This window comes from Triturus cristatus, chromosome 9 (genome assembly GCF_964204655.1).
Source record: "Triturus cristatus chromosome 9, aTriCri1.1, whole genome shotgun sequence".
In the NCBI taxonomy this organism is placed as follows: domain Eukaryota; kingdom Metazoa; phylum Chordata; class Amphibia; order Caudata; family Salamandridae; genus Triturus; species Triturus cristatus.
Genome location: NC_140592.1, coordinates 1006178198 through 1006203864, shown reverse-complemented (window position 1 = coordinate 1006203864; position 25667 = coordinate 1006178198). Strand labels below are relative to the sequence as shown.

The window sequence follows — 25667 nt, the reverse complement described above, 5'->3', positions numbered from 1 at the left end:
TCTGACTCTCCACCCCTCCTCGGACTTTTACCAACATATTGGCTCTGGCACTGGGGATTTTGCAGCTTCAGGGTTTCTCCCACCTGCTCGCTTTGCTACCCTGCAGTGTCTTTTTTGGATCTCCTGGCTCAGCAGTCAGCTCCGGCTTGGACTTGGTTGAGGGTCTAGAGGTTGATGGCTGCCACCACAGCTGTGGGTCCCTGGTTTGCCTGCACCTCAAGCCTCTAGTGAATCAACTGGTGTCCCACTGGGACCCCTCCCCTACAAATTACGATTCTCTGGTTCCGCTCACTTTTGTTCTGATTCAGGACTTGGGTTGGTGGCTCCACACTTCCAACCTGGACAAGGGGATCAGTTTCCAGCTTCCTTCTTCTCTATTGATAACGAACGACGCTAGTCTTTGGGGTTGGGGAGCCACGTTGGGGACCTTGGAAGCCAAGGGTCAGTGGACTCAGGCAGACAGCTAACAACTTTTGGTCTTGGTGCCACTGCACCTGCTGCACCATTCAAATAATGTACCTAGTGCCTGCAAGATACTTGCATGTGTGACTGCCTGTTTAGTAGTAAATGATAGCAATATTTGCTGTTAAGAAGAGTTATGACAACTTTTGGCCCGGGTGTCACTGCACCTGTTGCACCATTCAAATCATGACCCTGTGGCCTGTAAGGTACCTGCACTTGTAACTGCCTGTTTAGTAGTAAAACATTTGGTGTTAAGAGGTGTTCCTAAAGCTTTGGGCCCCAGTGTCACCGCTCCTTCTGTACCATTGAAATCATGACCCTAGTGCCAGCAAGGTAACTGCACTTGTGACTGCTTATTTAGTTGTTAAATATAACAATATTTGGTGTTTAGAGGCGTTCTGACAACTTTTGGCTCCGGTGGCACTGCACCTGCAGCACCATTAACATCATGGCCCTAATGCCTGCTAGATAACTGTACTTGTCACTGCCTGTTTAGTAGTCAAATTTAGCTCTGCATGACTCCTCTGTCTGAGCACAATCTACTCTGACATATGCACCTTTAACTTTTCTGTATTTCAGGAAATTTCCCTCAACTCATTTACAAGATCACAATCTCTCTTCCTTCTAATGAAAGTCATACCTATGCAACCTAACAATACCTAATCTTCTCTATCTCCTTTATTAACCCCACCAACAATGTGCTTGAGCTCACTTTCCCTTCCCCGTACTAATAATTGCAACCACCCTTTATTAATTTAGTCCACATTATATAACTGAAATGACTGCAGGAAATGGTTTGTTTTGAGTGCCAAAGACTAATCCTAATAGCAAAGAGTAACCGATAACACTGAACTAACCATTAACGTTGTGTTCCAGAGCGCTGCCCTGGATAATGTGCTTCGATGCCTCGTCAAGGATAGTAAGCGCTTTATAAATACAATTACAATTACTGATTCGGGGAAATACAGCGGCTGAAACATGTAGACAGAAATAGATAGATGCATGAAACAAGGGGTTCAGGAGATATCCATAACTATCTCTTTTTTAGCCATGCCCAGGGTACCCTACAAATAAAGAAGACATTTCTGGGTATAGCCAGAGACATTTTTATATAACCAACTGGATTCCTGCTTCTATCCAGGTAAAAAAAAAAGGTATTGAGAACTCCTGACTACGGTTGAGTCCATCTTGGCAGTGTCCACCTACTAGGATGAGGAGAAGGCAACGATGATGAAGCATGCCGCTAAGAATTATGGGTGAAGTGTCTTCTTATATATCTTCTAATAGCCGCGACGTCACAGGAGACTAACCTATAATTAGGTCCCTGGTATTAAGCCCAAGCACTTGCTACATGTGAAAGTGTTTATGTTAGGGAGGTTGTGCATATGGGAATTGCTCTCTCTCTCTTTCCCTCTCTCTTTGTGTGAAAATGTTGTAAGCTGCTGCATATTACCTGTATCTGAGGTAGATTTGTTTAACTATCCTCTCAAGCCCCTGTCACAATTTACCTTCTTCTCCCAGGGTGGCTGGCATGAATGGCAGATTAAAAGCTGGAAGAGGGTCACAAACACATTGGCATCTGCAGGAAAAAGTAGTGCACATACATAGGCTGGAGAATGTCAGCAGTACACAGGAGCCAGAGATGCAAGGCGCTCAGCCATGCAGCAGCCCTCAGAGTACTGACAAGCACACCAGTGTGCAGCAGAGGGGCCCACTCTCTCAGCCCACCCAGGAGCCCAAGACACTGGCAGCTGATCAGCACCAGCATCGAAACTGAGATGAGCTGCCTCCAAATTAGAGCTACAATGACATTAAAATCGTGGTGTGGGGGAGGGGGGGGGGGGGTGACTGAGCTCGTATCCCGCTGTTGGTGTGCAAAACAGGTGTGCACATAAAGAAATGTTTCGGCTGGGTCGCTGGTCCGTTCATTTTTTGCTAACCACCGAACAACCTTACAGCACCGACACTGCACTTCCTAACACTCAAACCACTCCCTTCAGCCTTATTTGTTTATAAAAGCCTGGTAAATGGAAAGGGTCATTCGGACAGAGACACACCTATGTGTTGCTGCATCCTTGATCGCGTGCTACCTGCAATTTCCTTTATTTGATTTTTTTAGTTATTTATTTGTATAGCTTTCAAAAAAGTGCAAAATAATGTAGATCATCCGCATATTACATGTATACACATTACTCTCATTCTTTCTGCATCCGTTTCACAAATTGAACATCCATTGATAATTTTAATACGTTGATTTTTTTTTTTTTAAATGCAACAATGTAAGTACATGTTTAAAATGAAAAGCTTCTGGTAATGCATCCCTGTAATTTTCCATTGTTTTGGAATATTTTCCTAACTATTTACGTTTTTTTGGTCAGTGATTACAAAACCTCCAGTGTTACAGATACTGCCAGTATGGTTATATCAGTGGCGGTGGGGTTGAGGGATTAAGAGATAAAGGGAAATGCTCAATTATCCTGGATTGGTAATTCCAGTCTCCATTACCCTGTATGTCCTTATTTCACCTGGAGGGTCCCCTACCTTGAGAAAGCAGAGTCTCTGGGTGTAAAACCACATATCCATATAGCGGCTGTGATCTTAAAAACTCCGATGTGGCCCTCACCATTGGAGCTACCAGAGACCTTGCAATGGGCCCCTTATGTGTGCAGCAACCTCTTAAACACACAGAACAGCTTGGAGGGCATTACAGTTAAAGGCATGAGGTCCTGCTTACTGTGGGTCGACCGAATGGCCACCTCCATATTTTCCCTCCATTTTGTTAGCCCTTCTATTTATGCCATTTTTTTTGTTTTGTTACAAGCATTTATGTGTGCACATGTATCACATACATGTAATGCAAACACTAATATCAAACACAAACTCATCGATAGATGTAGACACTGATTCACTGACTTCGAATTACACATCATAATCATGTGACCACATCACCACATGCATACACACAGTCAAGATGTGAGGCACACTCCTTGCATAGGCATACAGTGTGAGATCTACTCCTGGCAGAGTAAGGGTGGCACCAATACTCACAGCCAGAAGCACTCTTCATGTGACGTACAGATGCGACAGAGACACAGCTCAAGAGTCATATGCTTGTGGTGTAGACCATTTTAGCCGTCTTCTCTGCTTGGCCTCATCGCCTCCCCATCCTCGAAGCATTGTCTTAGCATGGGTGGCTGTCCTCTAATTCTGTTGTTGGCAGAACTCTTGAATAGTGACCAGATCCCCAGTTTGATCTCACTGTTCCTCAGCCCGTAAATGACAGGGTGGATGCAGGGTGGTATCATCATGACAACAGTCTGGTTCACCATGTCCACAAGTGCAAATACCTGCCTGCTAATCAAGCCGCTCATCAGGAAAGCATCTAAGGAGAGCTTGAAAGCCAGAGGTATGGCTTGCAGGGCATACATCAGACCATAGAAGAAGACCGTCTTCTGAGCTTGGTGGTTGCTGTGCTGAAAGGGTTCTACTGTGTCCTTGGCCAGTTTGTACATCCGATAATACGAGTACACAAAGACCAGCAAGCAGGAGAAGAACCACAACATCATCGAGAACTTTCGACACAAGATGGCCTCATGGGGAAAGCCCAAATTTCTTTCCAGGCGATCAGCTTCGCAGAAAAATCCCCCAAGCTCGTCGCTGGTGGACTGTCCCCTGGTGAGAAGGCCTATGTACATGGATGCCATGGTGAGGGCAAGGAGCCACATGGCGCAGAGGCCTGCCTTCGTCCGGCTGATGGTGAACTTGGGGATGTAGTGGATGGAGTGACAGATGTAGTAGTAGCGCTCGAAGGCCATGAAGGCCAGGTTCATGAAGGAGCAGATGACTGCGGCGCACATGGTGAAGATGAGCAGGTAGCACTTGACTCCGTACCGCACCACCTCTCTGTTCATCAGGTTGTAGAGGGTTGGTGGAATGGTGGTCAGGACAAGGAGCAAGTCGCAGAGAAGTTGGTTCCTGAGGATCAGAATGCGCGGCTTCCAGGAGAAGTCTTCTGATTTCATGCTGGAGATGAAGACCGCCAGGCTGAGGGACACCATCAGCAGGAAGGTGGTGGAAGAGACACCAATGAGGCAGTTCACCAAGATCGGCGAGAGCATTAGCGTGTCAGTCTCAAACTGCAACTCTTCTGTTGGGGAGGTCACCCTGGTAGAGGTGTTGGGGGTAGTGGTGAAGCCACCCAGGTTGCAGCAATCACTCATTTTGCTCTTCTCACCTTGTTTCCTGAAAATCAACTACAGGCCAGTGTTGTGCTGCCGAGCCCGCCTTCCATCATGTTCCTTCGTTATCTTCGCCAAAAGCTGTCATTCTGAAGCAAAATGCATGTGCCAAAGATTTCCCCCTTCACCTTACAGTATTGTCCGCAGCGCCTGTCGTGTATCGTGTGGTCCTTCTTCAGTGTAAACATGCTGCTGAATGATGGGGTCCTAGCGATGAAAGATGCTTCCTCCAGACACGCACGGAGCAGGCTCTTCGGTGGAAACACCCCCGGTCTTTCCTTTCCCGTTAGTCTACAGGAAACGTTGTCCATTTAACCAAGCTCTTCCATCAGCCGGAGCTGGCAGTATCGGGCAGGAGGGCGTGATGGTCGCCTGGCATCAAAGTGTTAGAGCAAGTTTTGAACGGGCAAGAGGTCGTGTCAGTGTCTGTGCATTTGACGGGTGAGAGGGCGCTGCCCCGCAGCAGGATGCGTGCGCGACTGAGCTTCAAGAGGTATGCGCGAGCTGTTCCAGCAGCAGGACATGCGGGCGCCAGTACGTGTAGGGGTAGGGGTAGGCTAGCTGGAACCGGGCAGTGGTGCGTTTCGGTGTCTCTGAAATGTACATCAAGAGGTGTGACCTGGCCGTGCTCACTCGCGGGGTGCGTGAGCGCCCGTACATCCACAGGTGTGTTCGAGCTGTGCACCAACAGGCGTGAGCAATGAGTGCTTCAAGAGGTGTGAGCGAGCTGTGCCCGGCATCAAGGGCTGTAAACTGGTTGTGCTCACTAGCCGGATGTGTGAGCGCCTGTGCATCAAGAGGTGTGTTCAAGCTGTGCACGAAGAGGCATAATCGATGAGTGGTTCAAGAGGTGTGACCAGGCTGGCTGTGCCCACTAGCAGGATGTGGGAGCGTCCGTGCGTCCACAGGTGTGAGCGAGCGGTGTCCGATGTGCGAGCGTCCGTGTATCCACAGGGGTGAGCGAGCGGTGTCCGATGTGTGAGCTCCCGTGTATCCACAGGTGGGAGCGAGCAGCGTCGCCGCGTCGGGCAGCAAGAAGTGTGAGCGTTCGTGCATGAAGACGTATGAGCTGGCAGTGTGGACGCCAGGGCATTCAAGTGCAGGTGCAAACTGTGACCGGACTGGGGGAGTGTCAGTGCAATGTGCATCCCAAGGTGTGAACTGGCTTTGCCCGCTCGCGGGATGCGGGAGTGCCCGTACATCCACAGGTGTGTTCGAACTGTGCACCAAGAGGCGTGAGCTATGAGTGCTTCAAGAGGTGTGAGCTGGCTGTGCTCACTAGCGGGATGCGTGAACGCCCATGCATCAAGAGGTCCGAGCGAGCGGTGCCCTGCTGTAGCAGGATGTGAGTCAAGAGGTATGAGCGAGCTGTTTCCTACAGCAGGATGTGAGCCGTTGTGTCAAGAGGTGTGAGCTGGCTGTGCTCACTAGCGAGATGCGTGAGCGCCCGTGCATCATCAAGAGGTGTGAGCCAGCTGTTTCCGACAGCAGGATGTGTGTCAAGAGGTGTGAGCTGGCTGTGCTCACTAGCGGAGCAGCAGGAGGTCCGCTTGAGGGTACTAGTGTAGCAGGAGTACTGAGAGTACCAGTGCACCACGAGGACGGAGAGTGCCAGAGTACCAGGAGGAGTGAGAGACTGAGAGTACCAGTGCAGCAGGAAGCGTGCTTGACTGTACCTGTGCAGCAGTATATGTGCGCTGGAAGCGTCGGCGCCGCACGCAGGCGCTGTGCTCTGACTGTGCTTCGGGGAAACAGTCCACGAACTGCATCCTTTTACATTTCAGGTCCCTCCCCACCCACAGGCGCGCGCAAGCGCACGTTATTTACATATCCGCTGTCGAATTGTCTGGACCCTGCTTTCCTCCACCTGCCTCTCTTGGCACCCCACTCCTCTCTCCTCCCCGGCCCCCATCCCACACGCGGATGATGCCACAGATTGAGGCAACTCATTAGCTGGCCCTTTTAAAACAGATAATAATCCACATTTGTAAAGCACGAACAATCACCCATAAGGGTCTCTAGGCGCCGGGGGCCGTCGGGAAGATTAGGCAAGCTATTGCCCAGAGTCACATAGTGCAGGGCTAATCTGCCTCCGGCGCCGGATCGAACCGTGATCCCCAGATTCCGAGTCAGTCGCCCTGGCCGGGGCGCCACACCTCTTCCCACCTGAGAGGATTAAGGTACAAGGAACGTACATTTAAATTTCGTGGTATGATACTGGTAGGATAGGTAAGGTGGCTAATGCACTAGGGATCTTTCATCTGGTAATCACACAGGTTAATGCTTACAATAGTTTTGAGTGTTAATAGGCAGCCCGCAGGTCACGGACTCCTAGGTTTACAAGGCAATGAATGAGTTTATTGGGTCTGGGTGGTTATTGCAAAGGAACCTTGTGTGACTTGAAGAGCTCAACTTTCAATCTACTAAAACACCTCAGTGGGTTATGCAGCTGCATGCAATCTGTAAGTGCACACGTTTGGAATCTTGCATGTTACAACTCTATTTTATACGTTTCTAAAATTGATATAATGTAGGGTTACTAGATAACTCCACGTCACCAGAGCACAAAAGGCCTGCAATTTGATTCTAAAAATCAAGGGTCAGATTTATCAGAGTCTTACATTGGGATTTAATTTCATGAGCAAATGTTGATTTGTGCTGGAAAGTAGTCTTACATAATGCACAGAAGCATTATGCATCCATGAGTTTGACACAAAACTCTATCTATGACAGGGGCGTACGTGTGACAAACATTTTCTTTTCTCAAAACTTTTTTAACTGTGCGTTTGTGTTGTAATGTACAGCACGCATACAAAATTAGTTTTTTTTTCTAACTATATTTTGCACTGGAAGGTTATTTACCCAATACAAAATCTATGCTTGATATCATGCACACACCATTGTACAATGGCGCAAGGATGAGTGCTTAGTCTAAGGCTGCCTCCTCTGTCAAACCCTAAAAGACGCCCTGTGACATATCTCTATTGTTGGTTGCCTGTGCTAAAAATACAATCTAATAATAATGTTACTGTATATATAAGGATTCGTATTTCCTCCGAGTTTAGAATCCAAGTGCAAAACGTGCAGTAAAGCTGGTGTAAATTCCTCACATACTGTACTGTATCTTTACTGCATTATTGTATTGTGTTGTATTGTGTTTGTTGAGTGCAAAATAGTCACCCCCAAAGGTATCCAGGTGCCAATAAATCATGATGTAGGCCAGGTAGATGTGCAAACAAGAGTGAAAAGGTAAGAAAAAAACAAGAACCTTGTCGCAATTTCAATGGCATGCCCTCTTACAGTCTGGCCACTACGACAAAAGTCCCCCCCCCCCCAGTAAAACTTTAAAACATTGGTACTCTGAGGAGGAATGCTACCTCTGACCTTAAACTGTAATCAGGTTTGCAAAAGGTAAATCCTTTGGATAGAGGAATTGGGCGTGGGTCGGGCAGAGATTTGTGAACCAAAAATAGCGTCTTCAACATTGCTTTTGGTTCACAGGGAGCCATGGCGGCTTAGCCAGCATGGGTGATAGGAACTTGTATTTCTTCATATCAAAGATCAGTCTGGCTACTACTTTCTACACCAGCTGAAGATTACTAATAGATTTGGCTAGGAGGTCCAGGTACAAGGCTTTACAATAATTTAAAAATCTCAAAAACAAATCAAAGAGCAACCCTTCAGACAAAAGAAACAGGGTTAGAACACCTCACAACAAGAAAAAAGTCTCGCTTGTGACATATGTATATATTATTGCCATCAATTCTTTCCCATATACACCAGTACTTCTCAATACTCTCCCACGCTACCAGTCACATGATGAGACCTGTTGATTGCAAAGATATCTATCCTTTTATTTAAAAATACTATTTTTATTCTCCAATAAAATCTCATAATAACTATACCATCAGAATATAGGGGTACTTTGAAGTATTCCTTATGTGGATATACATATAATCACCACTCTATATCTTATCAAATCATTTAATGATTAGGAGCAAAGTGTCTCCCATGGGTGTTTTTCTTAGACGGCTCCACAGGATATTACACCATTCTCGCCTTGTTAGCAAGCCATTTTATGTTACCTCTTTGGTCATAATCTATCATCTTCTTAACTACAGGAAAGTAAGTATTGCATGGAGTCAAAGTCATGCTGGATTTACTCCATACTTTCACAAGTCCTCAACTCGGGTTAAGTCAAAACATTCTTAAACCCGGGATGAGAACAGCTACGATTTAAAAACAGGCTTTGTTTACGGTATACTGGCCAGGAATAAATCAGAGGTAAGCAGTTAAATTGCTAGCTGAGGACTTGTCAAAGCATAGAGTAAATCCAGCATGAATGGAACACCATGCAATACTTACTTTCCTGTGGTTAAGAAGTCCCCCTTGAATCTCCATGAGAGGAAGCATGAATGACTCCACAAGGTTGATCCATTTATAATTATCCTGATTGACGCCTTATAAATTGGAGAAGATATTAAAGTAAATTGAGAGAAATAAATAGAGAATGATAGATTATGACCAAATAGGTAATATAAAATGTCCCACTAACAATGTGAGAATGGTGTAATATCCTGTGGGGCCATCTAAGTAAAACACCCTTGGGAGACAATGGAATAAATGTTGGAGTGATATGCAGAAAATGGTGAATATGGAAAATAGTTGTATGTTTTGTAAAAGGTTTTTAGAAATCAGTGTGAATGACATTGAGCTTATTTTTTGTATACATAACTGACCTTACTTTAATTCTCATGGTTGCAATATCATTTATTTGTTTTTATTTTTATAGAGAACATCTTTGGTTTTAAAGTTTGTCCTGAAGAAGGTGGAGTCGACCAACTGTGATCCACCGAAACACCGTGTCAACAACTTGTTTATTTGATCAATTGTTTTTTTTTAAAGTTGATAATTGTGTGTAAGTAAGTCTTCAGGGGGTAGACCTAGTTGCATTGTTTCGGTAGAAATATACCTTTCTTTGAGAATATGTAGGAAAATTGTGATACTCTATCTAAATAATGCAGTGAAACTGTGATGAAAGGACAGCATTGATGCATTATCAGTGATTTGTGCGATTTGTGCATATGACATAGTGGTTTACAATAATCTAACGTCACTGAGATTAAAGCGCTCATAACCAATGTTCTTTGTTTATGTGTAAGTAAATCAATTATGTGATTCAAAACCCTCAGCTCGTAAAGACAAATCTTCAGAACTGAGCTCACCTGATCCTCCATTGAAAGGTCAAAGTCAAACTTAACACCCAAAATGTAGACACACCGGATGGGACTTGGATTTTGGCCCAATCATTCAGGCTAGAATGGGATTAATCACCAGCCTTGGCATGGAGGTGACATTTCTGTTTTCCCTCATTTACTTTCAGCTGATTTTGTGTCATCCATTGCTGCACATAAGTTAAACATCAACGTACGTTTTCCGCCCTGCAGCCTGCGCAAAAACCTGTCCATTGGATGGAGTGTCTCCTGAGAATCTACAAAACGACTCTAACACGGACACTAATTATTGTGAATTTTTATTAAAATGGGGTTTGCTGATCTTGCTTAATTGTATACAAAATTGGCAACCTTTATTACATGTGTGTATCACATATAAGAGATCACCAAGTAGGTTTATCGCAGGCACCCCGCTGTGTTGTTATCTTTTGTAGTGTATTTTATCTTCTTTGTAATAAAATTGGGTGAGCGGTGGGATGGGTGAAGCATAAACTAAGGTTACTACACCTATTATTCCTACATCCGGAGATGGCATAGGAGCACAATCTGGGTTTCGAAATAACCTTTGGTTAATTGGACAGTTGGTCATTGCTATTCTGACCTAGAGTGTGGGAGTTGGGGAAAGTTTTACCATGCAACCCCGGCCCCGCGGTTTGCCCTTGATAAACTCTGCAACTATTGATGCGATGGAAATGTGATCAGACACAAACCCAATGACAGTAGACAAGGGCAATTCCCCCATACTAGGAGATATAAGCTTCCCACAAAAATGTTATGTTCTGTTATCAGTGTTTTTATAGCACGCTAATCACCCATGAGGGTATCCAGGCACTTATCTTCTGGGATCCCTCCACTGCAGCAAACGTCCACCAGTCATCAGATCTGCTCCTCACTGCACCTTTTATCAGTTGAGAATACTAGAAGCGCCTGTGCTGTCTGTTGCAAAGCACCCTGTTTCTTATTAAGAATATAGAGGGGCGTGGAGCCTGCCCATTGCTTGCGGAGCATTGTCTTTTGACAATCTTCTTGATTGGCTTACAGTGCTGCTTCCACCACTTGCCTTTCAGGCACTCTTTTTTTGTGTGAAGCACTCCATTAGAGTGCATGTGTTTTCAAGCTGTCTATCGCATGTACGTCTCTCCCCCTGCACCCTGTGTTGCTCTCTGTTGCCCGTTTGCTTCTCCCCACCCTCCTTGCTTCCCCATGTGCTTCTCCCCACTGCTTCTCTCATCCGCGACCTCAGTGTTGCTTTCCTCTAATGCCTGTGTTGCTTTAGTTCCCACCCCCCTATTTTTGCATTTCCTCCAGCTCTTCCAACTTGTTGCTTTCTTGTCCCCTCCCATGTAGCTTCTGCAGTAGCCCCCACCCTCTACCGTGTTGCTTCACCGTTGGCATCCACCCTACTGCGTGTTGTTTCTCTGTTCCCCCACACTCTCCTATTTTGCTTCCACTTTCCTTTCTCTCCGCTTCAAAAAAGAAAAAGAACACTTTTGCGCGCATTCATTTCTTTTCAGTTTCCAAACCAACTTGGATCAGTAAAATGTCCCCGCTTTATTTTGTAAGCATGTGCAAACATGGCACATGTGCCTACAAAGCTATTTTTTAACATTAGCCATGCTGAACTGCATTGCGGATGCTTTGCAGCATGGATAAAATACATTGGATAAGCCAATAGGTCACAAATTAAAGACCCATTGGCTTTGCTAATGCTTGTTAGTACAGCTGTTAAGCAAAGGGTGATAGCTGCCATATACTCGCCTCTAACGTATGTATCATATTAGGTTTAGCTCTGGATGTCTCTCTCTAATACCTTTCACATGACGGAACTGCGATCTTTCTCTGTTGGTTTAATGTTAACCCAACTGCCCATTCAACTCTTTACTATTCATTTGTAGATTTGTATGGAATATTTCTGCTGCTAATAAATACATTAAATAAATGCTTATCAGTTGTTTGTAAATTCATTCCTAATAGCCTATCCTACTCAACGAAGAGCATCTCAGGCACAGATTACACCCCCGCAGTGAGCAGCAACTTCCATACCTTTCCTGTTCATCCCCCTCTAGAGAACAGCCTCCCATGCAGTTATATCCCCACCCATTCAGTGAGCAACCTCCCAAACTCTTATTCTTCTATACCCCTCAGTGATCACAGTATTATCATTTCTTTTGTCGCTGATCCCAGAGTGGCAAGACTACGGAGCACTGCCTTAAGCACTGTGACATAACATATAGCTAAATATTCCTTCCTCACTTGCAATGTGCGGGGACTGGGGACACTAACTGAAAGATACAAGGTTTTAGCATATTTCAAGAAGAGGAAAGTAGACACAGCATTCATTCAAGAGACACATTTGATGAGTTGAGAAGTGAAGAAGCTGAAGGGGTGATGGAGAGGACATGCATATGCTACAAGTTATTTGTTAGATGTCAGGGGCTTCCTTGTTTGGGTGAAGCCAGTAGTCCTGTTTGAAGTCAGTGCTTCACAAGAGTTTTTACAGGGGAGGCTCGATGGGATCCAAGTGATGTTTGGGCAACACAGGACAAATGCAATTTTGAACCCCACTACTGCCTATTTAATCCAGGGGATGCAGATGCCTTAGAGCCTTAGAGGGGACTATACCTGTGTGCCAGATTTGGGTCTAGGTTGATCCACCCCACCACTAGCAGACTCACCAGTATTTAAATTGGCAACATAATTCACAAAATTGGGGAAGAACCAGGGCCTGGGAGACAATTGGAGGCTCCGAAATGACAGAGGTAGAGAATAATCCTTTTACTCACCTGTATGTGATCTGCACATCAGATTAGACAAAATGGTGTGTGCCTTTACACTTAATGAGAAAGTCCTTAATGCAGAACATCTTTGCCAGACAATTTTGGATCACAATCCTGTGTTAATATCAATGGGATGGGGGCAGAGGCTGACCCCCAATTCCAAAGTGGAGGCTGTCAATCCCTGAAACTGAGCTACTTTCCCATGATCTATAGAAGACATTAAATACTGTTCAATGGGGATTCTTGAGTGAAGTTATGAGGTGCATGGGCCGCGGGAGTTGGTGGGATGCATGGGTCTCGTTACCATACATAGACATTCATACGAGAGTCGGGACAGGTCAATGCCTTTTGGATGCCTTTCCAGGTTCGGGGTGGACAAATCAGGGCTAGCTCTCCATTGCCCATACTATTCTCGTTGGCGGTAAAGCCATTTGCTAGTGTAGTGAGGACAGAGGAGCATGCAGGAGTTTCACCTTACAGGACAGACACTTTAACATCTCACTCTATGTGAATGACATGCCTTTGTATCTGTGCAGTGCTGAGGGAAGTGTTCCTTGGAGTTTGCAGATGGTGGGTGGAGTTCCTGGCCTCTGTACTAACTGGTCAAAGACATGTGCAAATCCTGGTTTCCCCTGGCCTGCAGCCCGCCCCCTCCTCCCCATCAGTGACCAGGCACAGGAATCAAATGGGAACCTCAGCCATTTAGATATTTGGGCGTGAATATTTACCATGAGGACAGGGATTCTAGGGAGTATAACCTGGGAAAGACAATGCAGGCAATGAATGGTAGCTCTGAATTCTGGTGCTTCTTTATACTGCCCATACTGGCGAGGATCATCCTTTTCAAGATGGTGATGCTGTCAAATATGCTATACTACTTCACCAATATTCCCATCTGTATTACCCAATCCAGGTTCAAATCTATGATTGTGATGCTCAGGGAACTGATCTGGGATTGTGATAGGCACAGGGCATTGTTGAACACTCTGCACTTATCGGTAAGAGATGGTGGCCCGGGAGCTCAAGACTAAGAGCTTAATCTAGCAGCCCAGCTGCAATGGATAGCCAGATGCCCTGCAGAGAAAGATCTAGCTGAACTAGGATCTATTGGAGGGATGCACTAAGAGGGAGCCCTGACTGAACTCTTGCTGGGCACTAAGTTCCAGATGAACACACCTTCCAAACTTCTTGCAATAGCTATACAGTTGGAAGAGAGTAGTTTCAGGAAAACAGCACAACACAGCACAACACTCGTTATGTGGAGAAGTGCGGCTCAGGGGTTAGAGGCGGCAGACCCGGAAGCTGAGATTAGTCCTGGACCAGGGTTCAATTCCCCGCCTCGGCGGGTCTTGGGCTAAAAAATTCCACGGACTCGATAATTCTTGCCCCGGTGTCTCCTCGACTCACGGGTTCACACTCTGCGACTCTGGGCAATAGCTTGCTTAATCTCCACAACGGCCCCTTGCGGCGGGATGCCTGACTTTCACCTTGTGGATACCCTGCTATCTCACAGGGGAATACCAGGACGGGTTCCCTAAGCAAGCGCCGGGAAACCCACTGCGGGTAGCTGTGCGCTATATAAGCTCAACTACATTTACATTTTACATTTATGCGCCTCAGCTCTCCCACTGATTGGCCTGCCCACTGCACGAGGAGGGTTCCTTATGGCCAGACGAATGGAGAAATAGACAACTGCTGGGGTGTGCACCATACGGGCTTGTTATGAGAATGGGCAGTTTCGAGACTTTGATTCTGTGATTATTGAGGATAGACTGCCTGAATCCCAATTCCTGGTGTATGTGGCTCTGCTAAGGGCAATGGAAGCTTTGTGGGAAAACTGCTGTGGTGAGCATTGATCACATGAGGTTCAACAGCTTTCATTCATGTTTGGAGATGTTTGCGAGCTTATATTATGGCTATGTAAGTCTATCCTATGTAAGTCTATCCTACCAAATTGACCAAAGGCAATTTATCAACCCTGAGAACCTACTCAGAGGGAGAAAAGGCAGAGAGTTAAGGTATACAGAATGGAAGGTGGTCCCTGAACACCCACAGTGTGTTTCTAGACATGCTAGTTCTAAATAAACACAATTCAGCTTCCATGCAACATACCTCACACTGCACAGATTGAATGTGACTACAGGGATAGAAGACAAACTGTCACAGATGTGCTTTACTGGATGCAGACTTTATGCACATGACTTGGAACTGACAGGTGATTGGATGATTAGGTCAGGCAGCCACTGCTGAATTAGAAACAACATTCAATAGAACCAACTGGAATAATAATAGAGATAATAATTTCTTACTTATCATGTATCCCCACCCTGAAAGCTAAAAGAGTGGGTTCCAGATTCCTAGACATGGCTTTGGGCTTTGGTACTTCCCAGGTGGACTATGGCGATGCACTGGAAAGCTCCAGACAGGTCTCCCCACAGTAGATGGAAGGAGGAGGTTAAGAAATGGACAGCAGCTGATGGGGCAACCTTGCAGTGCATGGAACAAAGGGGACTATGCAAGTATCCCAATGCGGAGGAGTGAAGGGAGATTGTGGACTCATTGCTGAAACAACTAACTAAGATAGTCTCTTAGATGTGATGTCCCCTGTAGGCACGGGAGGGGGAAATACAGAGGAATTATAAGAAAGCTGTTCTGTGCAGTATGCCTTTCCAGTCCTAAACCATTTAATACACTGGGAGCGAGCAAATGTTAATTCTAGATTTAATGAAATGCTGACAGAAAAAAAGGCTTGGAGGCAAAGGTATTTTTTTGAAGGTCTTTGTTGCCTGGGTTACTAAACTGATTTCTACCATGTATTATTACATGTACCGCCAAACAACTGTTTAAAAGTAACACATGAATATGATTTAATATTACCAACTTGACTTGCTACAGACCAACTGAATGAACATATGCAACACACTAGTGTCAGGATTCCTGCCACAGCTCATCTCTCTTGACTATCACAATATACCGGCATGACTCATATCATTCCCCCCAACACTTAGGAGTGAACAAACATATTGTACCCTGAATTTTGACCATATTACATGCTGTTGGTAATAGCTAGCTGCAGCTGTTGTTCCCCGGTTTGTTTGAAAAGGCTTAATAGCTTTTGAAAATGTTTTACCATGCGTATGCAAGGTCAGGTTTCAGGCTGCATGGAAACATCCAGAAAATCTACCAGAATAAGCATCAAGCAATTGGCATAGATGACCTCAACGTGAACCTTCCGGAAAACAGCCCTCATCAAATGAATCCCCTGCACCTGTTCCTTGCTATAAGCAATTGGAACGTGACCTTTATGAACATTCTAAAACACGTAGAAGACAGAGTCATCAAATTGATCCAATGCACCTGTTCCTTGTTAATAGTAATTAGAACGCAACCTTTATGAACACTCTAAAACGCCTTGTAGAAGACAGCCTCATTAAATTAATCATCTACACCTGTTCCTTGCTATAAGCGATTAGAACGCAACCATTCTGAACGTGAACATTCTAAAGCACCTTCTAGAAGACAGCCTCATCAAGTTAATTATGTGCACCTGTTCCTTGTTACAAACAATTAGAACGTGACCTTTATGAATGTTCTAAAGCAGTCTTATTTAAAGACCGTCAACACTCCTCCCCTTCGCATAGCCTCTTCTCCTGCCACTTACCTGTTTCTCGACTTCCAGGTCTCTGTCTTGCCGGCTCCCTTGATCCTCTCGCTTCGACCTCACCACAAAGAATGTCCCGCATTAGTCCCATATCTGGATGGAAAAAAGAACAAGAAAAAGAAAGATGCATTAACAGTCCTGATTTTACTACGCGCTGAGCTCAGTCGCAACATAGTGCTGCAAACAAAGGTGGCCAGTACTTTTGTTCAACTTGTACATACTTTTGGCAGGGCTCTACCAGAGAGGACTAGGGTGGAGCTAACCCCGCCTAAATTTGCATGTGGGTTTGATGCTGAAATCGTACTCACTACATTTTCGTGAACTTTGATGAAGGGGCCTCTACGAACAATTTAAATGAAAACAAAACTAAAGACTGGTTGAGATTTGAAAAGTTTTTGTGAGGTGATACCCTAAGAGACAGATTTAATACTAGACTGAAGCCTTATTATTTGTTTGTTTATAGGTACAATATCTGCCGGTACCATTCATCAGACTGGTGTGAATGCCTGCTGCAGTGTTGCTGTTGAGTAGATGAGTCACAGCATCTTTGATTCTACCCGCTCTCTACATCACAACCCCCTTCTCTGTGGGATATGCCACCGGAGCAGTGTCTCCTCCTGTAAACCGAGGGCAAGTCTCGGTAGGATTCGGGAACTAGCATCTACGCCCCAATGGAATCATCTGGGATCCAGGTCGGTGGCAGGCTAAGCCACTCAGCTAACATTACTTTCGGCCGCGCCATGACCAATCAAGACCAAATATCCACATATGATCTAGCACATGCCTTATCAGGGGACTTCAATGACGCTAACAATCTGTCTGAGGTAATGCAGCAGTTGCAGCTAGATCCGTATAGGTTAAAAGCAGAAAATGCAACACTTAAGGAAGAGCTGCAACTAGAAAGGAAAACTTTCACACAATGGAGGGATACTAAACCCAACGACAGTAGCCAGTTTTGACCCAGCCTGACACTCCATGAAGTTATACCTCTCCGGGGGCGTAGCTTCAAGGGGGGGATTTGAGGGTGTGACACCTCCCGAATAAATGCATCCTTAGCTTGAGACTACGGTGTGGGGAGTCTGACTCCTTTGCCTTTGTTGGTTTTTCTCTTTGTCCTCATTTGACTAAAAGGTTTGAACTGTTTTTTTTAAATTTTAATTCGGAGTTTAGACAGAGGCCCACCTAATGCAAACAGTTCCTCAAGGGAACAATGTATCACAAATCTTGGTCATCTCTCTACCCTCTACCCTCTGTTTTTAGTTGGATAAATTTGCGATTCACCCCCGAATCTCACTGACTAATCTGCACCCCTGTACCTCTCTTGCTATTCCCTGCCCATTCATGCTTATTAAGAGCACTCTTGAATTATTGTTAGAAGTTTAAAAGTTAACTGCACAGGGAGATACCAGTGCTGGAAGTAATACCAGCTGCATTTCTCAGTGAATAAATGGGGTTATGAGTTCAACTCATTGGGATGGGCAATAATTTGTTGGCCTGAAATTACCAGGTCCTTTGTTGCAGTTTTTCTCTAATTCTGTGGAGTTAATTGCAAATATTTAGCACCAAATTTGAGAAGGTGGTTATTATGTGCAGAGGGGTCAGTGGTGATTGGGTGGGGGTTCCAGAGAGCATCTTGAGAGGGGGAGTCTATGCACTCTGTAGGGGAGCATTGCCTGCTTCTCCCATAGCGCTAGAAGGGGAAGTTGGGACAAGGTCGTCCCATATGTGAATACGCACCCAGAAAAACGGGTCCGGTGTTTCTGGACTGAACATTTCAGAATGCCTATCACAAGATCTAAAAAGAGATACCTTTTCTAGCCAGGGAACAGCCTAATTGTATTTTTCAGTTATGACAGTAGAAATGTACTGGTGGTGAAAGCAGGAAAGGAGACATGTTTTTCATTTCTAACTGCTGCTTTCCACCACCTGCTGAAAGGATGGAGAATGTAAACACATCTTATACCAGACCCAAGGTGATTATCAAGGAGGGGGATGTGCCATGTGCAGAACTTTACAGGTGTGAAGACAGGCTTCTCACGCATCATATGAACGAGTGTAGCAATGGGTTAGCTGATTATCTGGTGAGTGGCTGAGTGCGGCTGAAAGAGAAGGATATAATGAGACTTCAGTACTTCATCTCTCTTTAAATCAAGGGCCTCATTTACAAAGAATTGGCATAGGGCAGCACCACAAGTCTTTTTGCTGCTCTGCCCTATGCCAATTCAAAGGCTCATGAATGCACCATATTTACAAGATACGGTGCATTCCTGTTCTTTCTGCCAGCGCAGGAGTACAATTTGCAGTCAAAGCAGGCACCGTGCAAGGGTGTCGGTGTTGTTGGCATGATTGTTTTTGTGCAGGAAGGGGCCCCTTCCTACACAAAAACAATCACAGGAGGCTTTTTCCCCGTTCTATGTGTGCTACAGAATGCAGCACACGTTGAAAGTGGAAAAAAACAAGCAAAAATAAAAGCATTCCTCCTCATTACGCCTGCTCTGGGAAGTCATAAGGTTTTGGCGCTGCCCCAGGTTTACGTGATTTTGTAAATCTGCGACAGAATCAAAATCCATGGCTGTTGCATGGGAACACCCACAGCAACACCCATAGAATGCCTCCTTGACAAAGTGCTTTGTGCTGTCTTCCCTTACTCCATATCTATGAGGCCGTACACAGCCACGCAGGGTGGCTTTGCGTTGCCTCATAGAAATGACTGAGAGTCCTGCGCCACCGGAGTGTCATAAAAAGTGAAGCTCTGCAGGCCTCTTGTATATGAAATATTTTCTAACTTTGTGATTTGAAGTTATCTTGAAGGGTCCTTCGTACAGGGTACCTGAAAATGAACACATTAACACTGTTGAAAAACAATAGAGAACAAACAGGAAGAAGTAAGCTGAACAACACCACCGGAAACCTATTCTAACTTGACCTGCATGTAGTAAGCTTTATACAGAGAGCAATATCCAGCATACTTCATCAAATCACCACACCAAAAGTGCAAACGACAACACAATAAAAAGGATGAGCTAAGTCATTACCGCAGAACATTCAGGGGAATATTCATCAAAAAGTAATTCAGTGCAGCAAGTCACAATACTGCGCTGCATTACAGGGAAGGGGCAGGAATGTGCTGTATTTATCAAAGTAGGGCACATTGCAGCCTTTTCACAGCACTGGCGTGCAATGGACTGCCTAGAGCCAACACAGGCACCCTTGCACCATGGTGCAAGGGTGCCTGCATTTCATGCAGCATTGTTTTTGTGAAGGGAGGGGCACCTTCCTGCACAGAAACAATCCCCTGAGGCATTTCCCTCTATCTATGTGTGCTGCTGAATGCAGAACACATAGAAATGTTTATGTTTATGTTTATACGTTTCTAAAGTGCTCGAATGCCGAGGCATCTTGGCGCTGAGGTGTAGTAGCAGGGAACGTAAAGAGAATCACTCATATGGTTTCAAAAAGGCGAGTTTTTAATCCTTTCCTAAAGGCCTGGAGGTCGGGTTGCAGTCTCATGGCCTGAGGCAAGTTATTCCACAATCTGGCCGCACAATATGTGATCATCCGACCCCCCCAGCGTGACCTTCTGATTTTTGGGACTCTAGCAAGACCCTGCATAGCTGATCTAAGGGGGCGTTCAGGGACATAGGGTACAAAAAAGTTCTCTAGATCTTCTGTGGCGCCACCATACATTGCCTTGTGCACATAAGTAAGCGCCTTAAATTCTACACGTTGTTTTATGGGTAGCCAATGCAGAGATCGTAGTCCTGCTGAAGTTGGTTGTCCTCTATTAAGACCCAGCAGCAGCCTAGCCGCTGCGTTCTGTAATGATTGCAGCTTCAGCAGCTGACACTTATCGATCCCCAAAAATAGGGCATTGGAATAGTCCAACTTAGAAAGAAATATGGCCACCATCACTGTTTTTTGGAGTTCTGATGGTATGAAAGGAAAAACCTTTCTCAAAGTTTTCAAGAGAAAAAAACAGGAAGACACAAGACTGTTTACCTGGGCCCCCAGATTAAGTTTGTTATCAAAGAGGACGCCCAGATTTCCAACCTTCTCTACTGGAGTCGGACATATTCCTGCCTCCGATGGCCACCATGATTTATTCCACAGGGGCGAACCTGGCCCGAACTCCAGAAAGAGGAAGTAACAAGGAGAAATTAAGATATTTCTCCTTATTACGCCTCACTGGGAAAGCGTAACATTTTGGACCCTTTACAGGTTTACCAGTAATGGTAAACCTGTGAATGCGTCAAAATCCATGGGTGTTGCATGGGAACACCCATTCAACTAAACAACAATGATATCCATGGGTCTAGAATATAATCAGGCTTTCTGATTCACACAACACAAACTATAGAATGACCAGCATATTAGTCTGGGCATACCTATTGGTAGGACGGATTCCCATCACTCACCGAAGTGACATGCTTCATCATCTGGGTCTCCTCCTAGCGCCACACTACTGGCGCTAAGAGCTACAAGCTCTCAGTTATGAGGGGGAGCTCACGGTTGTTTTATGGAGTAATCAGATCCACTAGATGTGAAGAGATGTGAGACGCAGTGTGTGGATAATGTGAAAGTGAAAATGTAAAATGACCCCTGTGGGAAGAACTATTTTATTTGATATCCCTATAGGGTCAGGTTAAAAACAAAGTAGTGACAGTTTTAACAGAATAACTGCCTGTGTCTACTAGGCCGACATGTTTCTGCCTTCAGGACTAACTGCGTCCACGGCTTTCTTCAGGACCAAAACACTAAATGGAATACTACTGCGTGAAAAAAGTGCCCAAAACAAGTGCAAAAAGTGAAAAAAGATAATGAGTGTTTTATACAGTGCATGTAGTCACCGTCTGAAACATAGTTGGAGCATACTCAACCATGTCACCTGGAATCGTAGGTATTCGAATCCCCAATTATATCACGAATACTGTTGGTATCTGTAAGACATGAATTAATATAGAGACATAATCTCCTGTTGTGTGGGAAAGAAAAAGCCTTAAAGTAGATTACAATTTCTAGTGAAAAATACATTATCATCTAGATGCTATAATAGCGAAAAAGGGCTTACCCGTATAATTGGGGAAAGCACCTCACCTCGCCTGGCAACGGCTCAGGAAATTAAGGCCCGCACTGTATGGAATGCAAAGAGCAGAAAAGGCTCTGAGTATTATACAATCAACTTTTAAATGAAATGTGGTCATTAAGTATCTACAAAGGTAAAGGAAGTACTTTCAAGGGCCAAATTCAGACTGGTATTAAGTCAGGTCGACCATATTCTATATCTACACATTAACATGATCATCAAGGTTAGAAGGTAAACACCAAAAACACCACATGATCTAAATGTGTAGAGAAATAGTTCGGCACGTAATGTGCAGCTGTCTAAGGCTAGAGAGAGCATCAATATCCGCAAATTATATTTAGCTACACAGAAATAGTGCAATGCCCGGTGTTCCTTAAAATTCAGACCAAATCACTCCGTGTCAATTAATCATCGATCTGTAATCGTCTCTATTTGTTTGTTACCTCTGTAACAAATCATAGTGGGTCCATACAGCTTTAAACTGAATAGACGCGAAGAAGCGTGAAGATACCCTGCACCATCAAGGTCCGCTCAAAATCAATGCTTGCTCTGTAAGGTCACATATCCTAGAGTCGTTGTAACACAATTTACACTGTCTTGTTTAGATGTTAAAGAACCATACAGTATTAGTACCCAGATGTATGGTTGAAGACCAGAAAACTAAAGCGATCTTATCTGCACCCGGTCAAAATTGTAAATCTAAGTTCCCGAACTCTGACTCCGGATGAGCAATTAGTACTCAATAGAGGTTTGGGATTTGTTCGCACTAATGCAGGCGACCCCTTTATGATACATTGCGAACTGGCCAAATTGTTGTGCAAAATACGCCTTCACTTTATGTTCAAAGACAAAAACTCATAGAACAATGCAGAAGGTGAAGATAACAATACGGGCTTGAAGAAAAGATCTACCTTCAATCCACCAACCCACTTGGCCCCAGTCCAGGTGCAAACCTTTGAGAAAACTGTCCAGGCTGATGTTGAAGCCTTGCTCTTGATGGATAAGAACATTTTTGGCAATCTCCCTAAAAACTAACAACAAGCTTTGAAGAGTCTTATGGCGGATGATCAAGTGATCATCAAACCAGCAGACAAGGGTGGTGCCATTGTCATACTTGACACCGAGACATACCGTGCGGAATGTCTTCAGCAATTAGGGGACAGAAGATCATATCGTCCTCTTAAGACAGATCCTACAGAGAAACTAAAAACACAGATCGCTATCATGGTTGAAGAAGCCAACAATGAGGGCTGGATTACCAATCAGGAGGCGGCATTCTTACAGACTGAACATCCCACTATGCCATATTTTTATGTACTCCCCAAGGTACATAAACCGCAACGACCACCTTTGGGCTGGCCCATTATTTCAGGAATAGGTTTGATTTTAGAACCTCTATCTACATTTGTAGATTTCTTCCTGCGACCACTGGTCAAAGACATGCCGACATATCTGCAAGATACTAAAGACGTTTTACGTCTTTTACCGGATGTTGAATTTGACCCACATACTGATTTTCTTGTGTCATTTGACGTGGAGTCCCTTTATACTTCTATGCCACAAGATGAAACACTTGACGCCATCCATGTCCTACTTGACAATTGTGATTTGGATTCCATAACACCAGTCCCTTTTATAATGTCATGTGCCCAATTAGCAATGAAAGAAAATTTATTTTGCTACGAAGATACGATCTACTTGCAAACTTCCGGTACCAGTATGGGAAGTATTTTTGCTCCCAGTTTGGCCAATCTGTATGTCCACGGATTTGAACAACTACATGTGCTAACAGAGACCAAACCCCTTCCGCCAGTCCATACGCTTAAGGAAGCGTTACATAGATGACATCTTAGTTATCTGGTGGGGGGATCAAGAATCAATTTTGATCTTTCTTAACTGGTTAAACTCAAGGAATGATCACTTGAGATTCACAGTTAAGATCAACAAAACACGATTAGCCTTTCTAGACCTCCTGATTTGTTCAACCTCCACGGGTCTTGAGAGTGAGCTATATAAGAAACCAATGGCCAGGAACTCTCTATTAAGTTATGAGAGTCATCACCCTAGGTCGCTTCGCGACAACCTTCCTTATGGCCAGTTCCTCCGGGTACGCAGGAATTGTTCTGAACGAAATAAATTTGAGGAACATGCTGCATCTCTTTCAGCACAATACAGATCAGAAAATACCCGAAAAAACTGATACGGCGTGCTCTTAAACGGGCAGCTAATAACAACAGAGAAGCCCTGATAGAGCCTCTCGTGTTCAAACCACCTTTGAATCGGATCACTTTTGTGAATACTTTCAGTACTCTTTCCAATAAAATCCAAAAGAGCGTTCACAAACATTGGCACATATTGAATGTAGAGAATGGCCAAATTCCTTTGCCTCTCTTTGCATTCAAAAGAGGTACTAGTTTAAAAGATCAACTAGTACATACGAGACCAAAAAATAAATCTTGCATAGTTGACAACACTCTGTGGAATTTACCTGCTATCCAGGGTCATTTCCCATGTGGTAACTGTGCGGCTTGCCCTCAGACTAAACCCTCTAAATCCATTGATATAGGCACATCTAGGGCATGGATTCAAAACAAATTCACGAATTGTAACAGTGAGAGATTGATATACCTTAATACATGCTCTTGTAATTACCAATATGTCGGTATGACTACTCGCAAAATCAAAGTGAGGATTTCTGAACACAAGAGCACCATTAGGTGCAAAAAGCAGACTACTAAACTTACGAGATATTTCTTTGAAAAGAACTACAGACATGATGACTTTCATTGGACAGTATTGGAGAAACCACTCATACCATCACATGTCACAGACGTCGCTAGATACTTATTCATTAGAGAACAAAAATGGGTATTTAAAATACAGAGCGACAAGAAAGGGTTAAATGATGATATACCCTGGGTCTCCTTATGAATGCAGGTTTACACTATTACATTATATGGCTATTGATTATTCTGGCCTTTTCTGTCAATGTACTAAGTAGCCATCTAATAGGTTTTGACCAGACTAGAGGTATAGATTACTGTATATTAAGAGACTTTCTATAACTCTGTGTGATACATCATAATGGTATTATCAAGGCTGACCTTGCAGCTCTGACTGCCCCTTAATGTGAGCTCTGAATATATGTGCTGATCACTATAGTTCACAAAGAATTTATACATTTCTGTGTATTAACAAATGAGTAACCCTTTTTCTGTACTTTTGACATTTTTTTATGCTCATACGTGATTTTTTCCAACTAGGGCGCTTTAGAAGCCTCTTTTACATTATATATTAGATATGGTGACTTTAGGACCCAGTGTGACGTTTTGTCAAGTGGTTTTACTTAGATTCCGTGAGTGGTTCTCATCGCGTGATCAAGTTGCATTTAGAGGAACTACAACTCCCAACATTCCTCTTCTCTTGAACACGTTGTATCATACTTCTTATATTTAGTCGGTTTTTTGAATGATTTTGTCCACTATTTTATAGAGGTTGCCAAATGTTGACCGATTTACTGTGTACTGTCTGTATTGCCATGATTTTGCTAGCGTTTCGCCGTACACGCGACCCACTTACGTCATGATCGCGCTAATACGGAAGTAGTTTGATCTTCCGGTTTAAAACTCGCTAGAGCACCAGAATCGCTACCTTTCCTTCGGCTCATTGAGCTACCCGGGGTACCAACGGAAAGGTAGGCAGTTACGCTGGCACACGAATGTTGAGCTTTGTCTGATTTCTGAACCTTTGAACATGTCCTTGCTGTGCCTGCTTATTTGTTTTTCTTGCTACATGTCCGTTAGTGGGCTGCCCCGCTGTATTTTGACCGGGTGCAGATAAGATCGCTTTAGTTTTCTGGTCTTCAACCATACATCTGGGTACTAATACTGTATGGTTCTTTAACATCTAAACAAGACAGTGTAAATTGTGTTACAACGACTCTAGGATATGTGACCTTACAGAGCAAGCACTGATTTTGAGCGTACCTTGATGGTGCAGGGTATCTTCACGCTTCCTCGCGTCTATTCATTATAAAGCTGTCTGGACCCGCTATGATTTGTTACAGAGGTAACAAACAAATAGAGCCGACTACAGATCGATGATTAATTGACACAGAGTGATTTGGTCTGAATTTTAAGGAACACAGGGCATTGCACTATTTCTGTGTCGCTAAATATAATTAGCGGATATTGATGCTCTCTCTAGCCTTTG

General features: G+C 44.3%; 1 protein-coding gene across 3 annotated transcripts in view; it reads right to left on the bottom strand.

Annotated features, from left to right (window-relative positions):
* The window catches only part of LOC146799200 (uncharacterized), a 152941-nt gene that overhangs the window by 86853 nt on the left and 40421 nt on the right, over positions 1-25667 (bottom strand). For 2 of the 3 annotated variants that reach the window (XM_085628058.1, XM_085628059.1), the window contains exon 2: positions 16373-16465. The exons of the other annotated variant lie outside the window; for it this stretch is intronic. In XM_085628058.1, coding sequence (XP_085484184.1) covers positions 16373-16465 — 93 coding nt within the window. The remainder of the gene's footprint in view (positions 1-16372; positions 16466-25667) is intronic. 3 annotated transcript variants of the gene reach the window in all.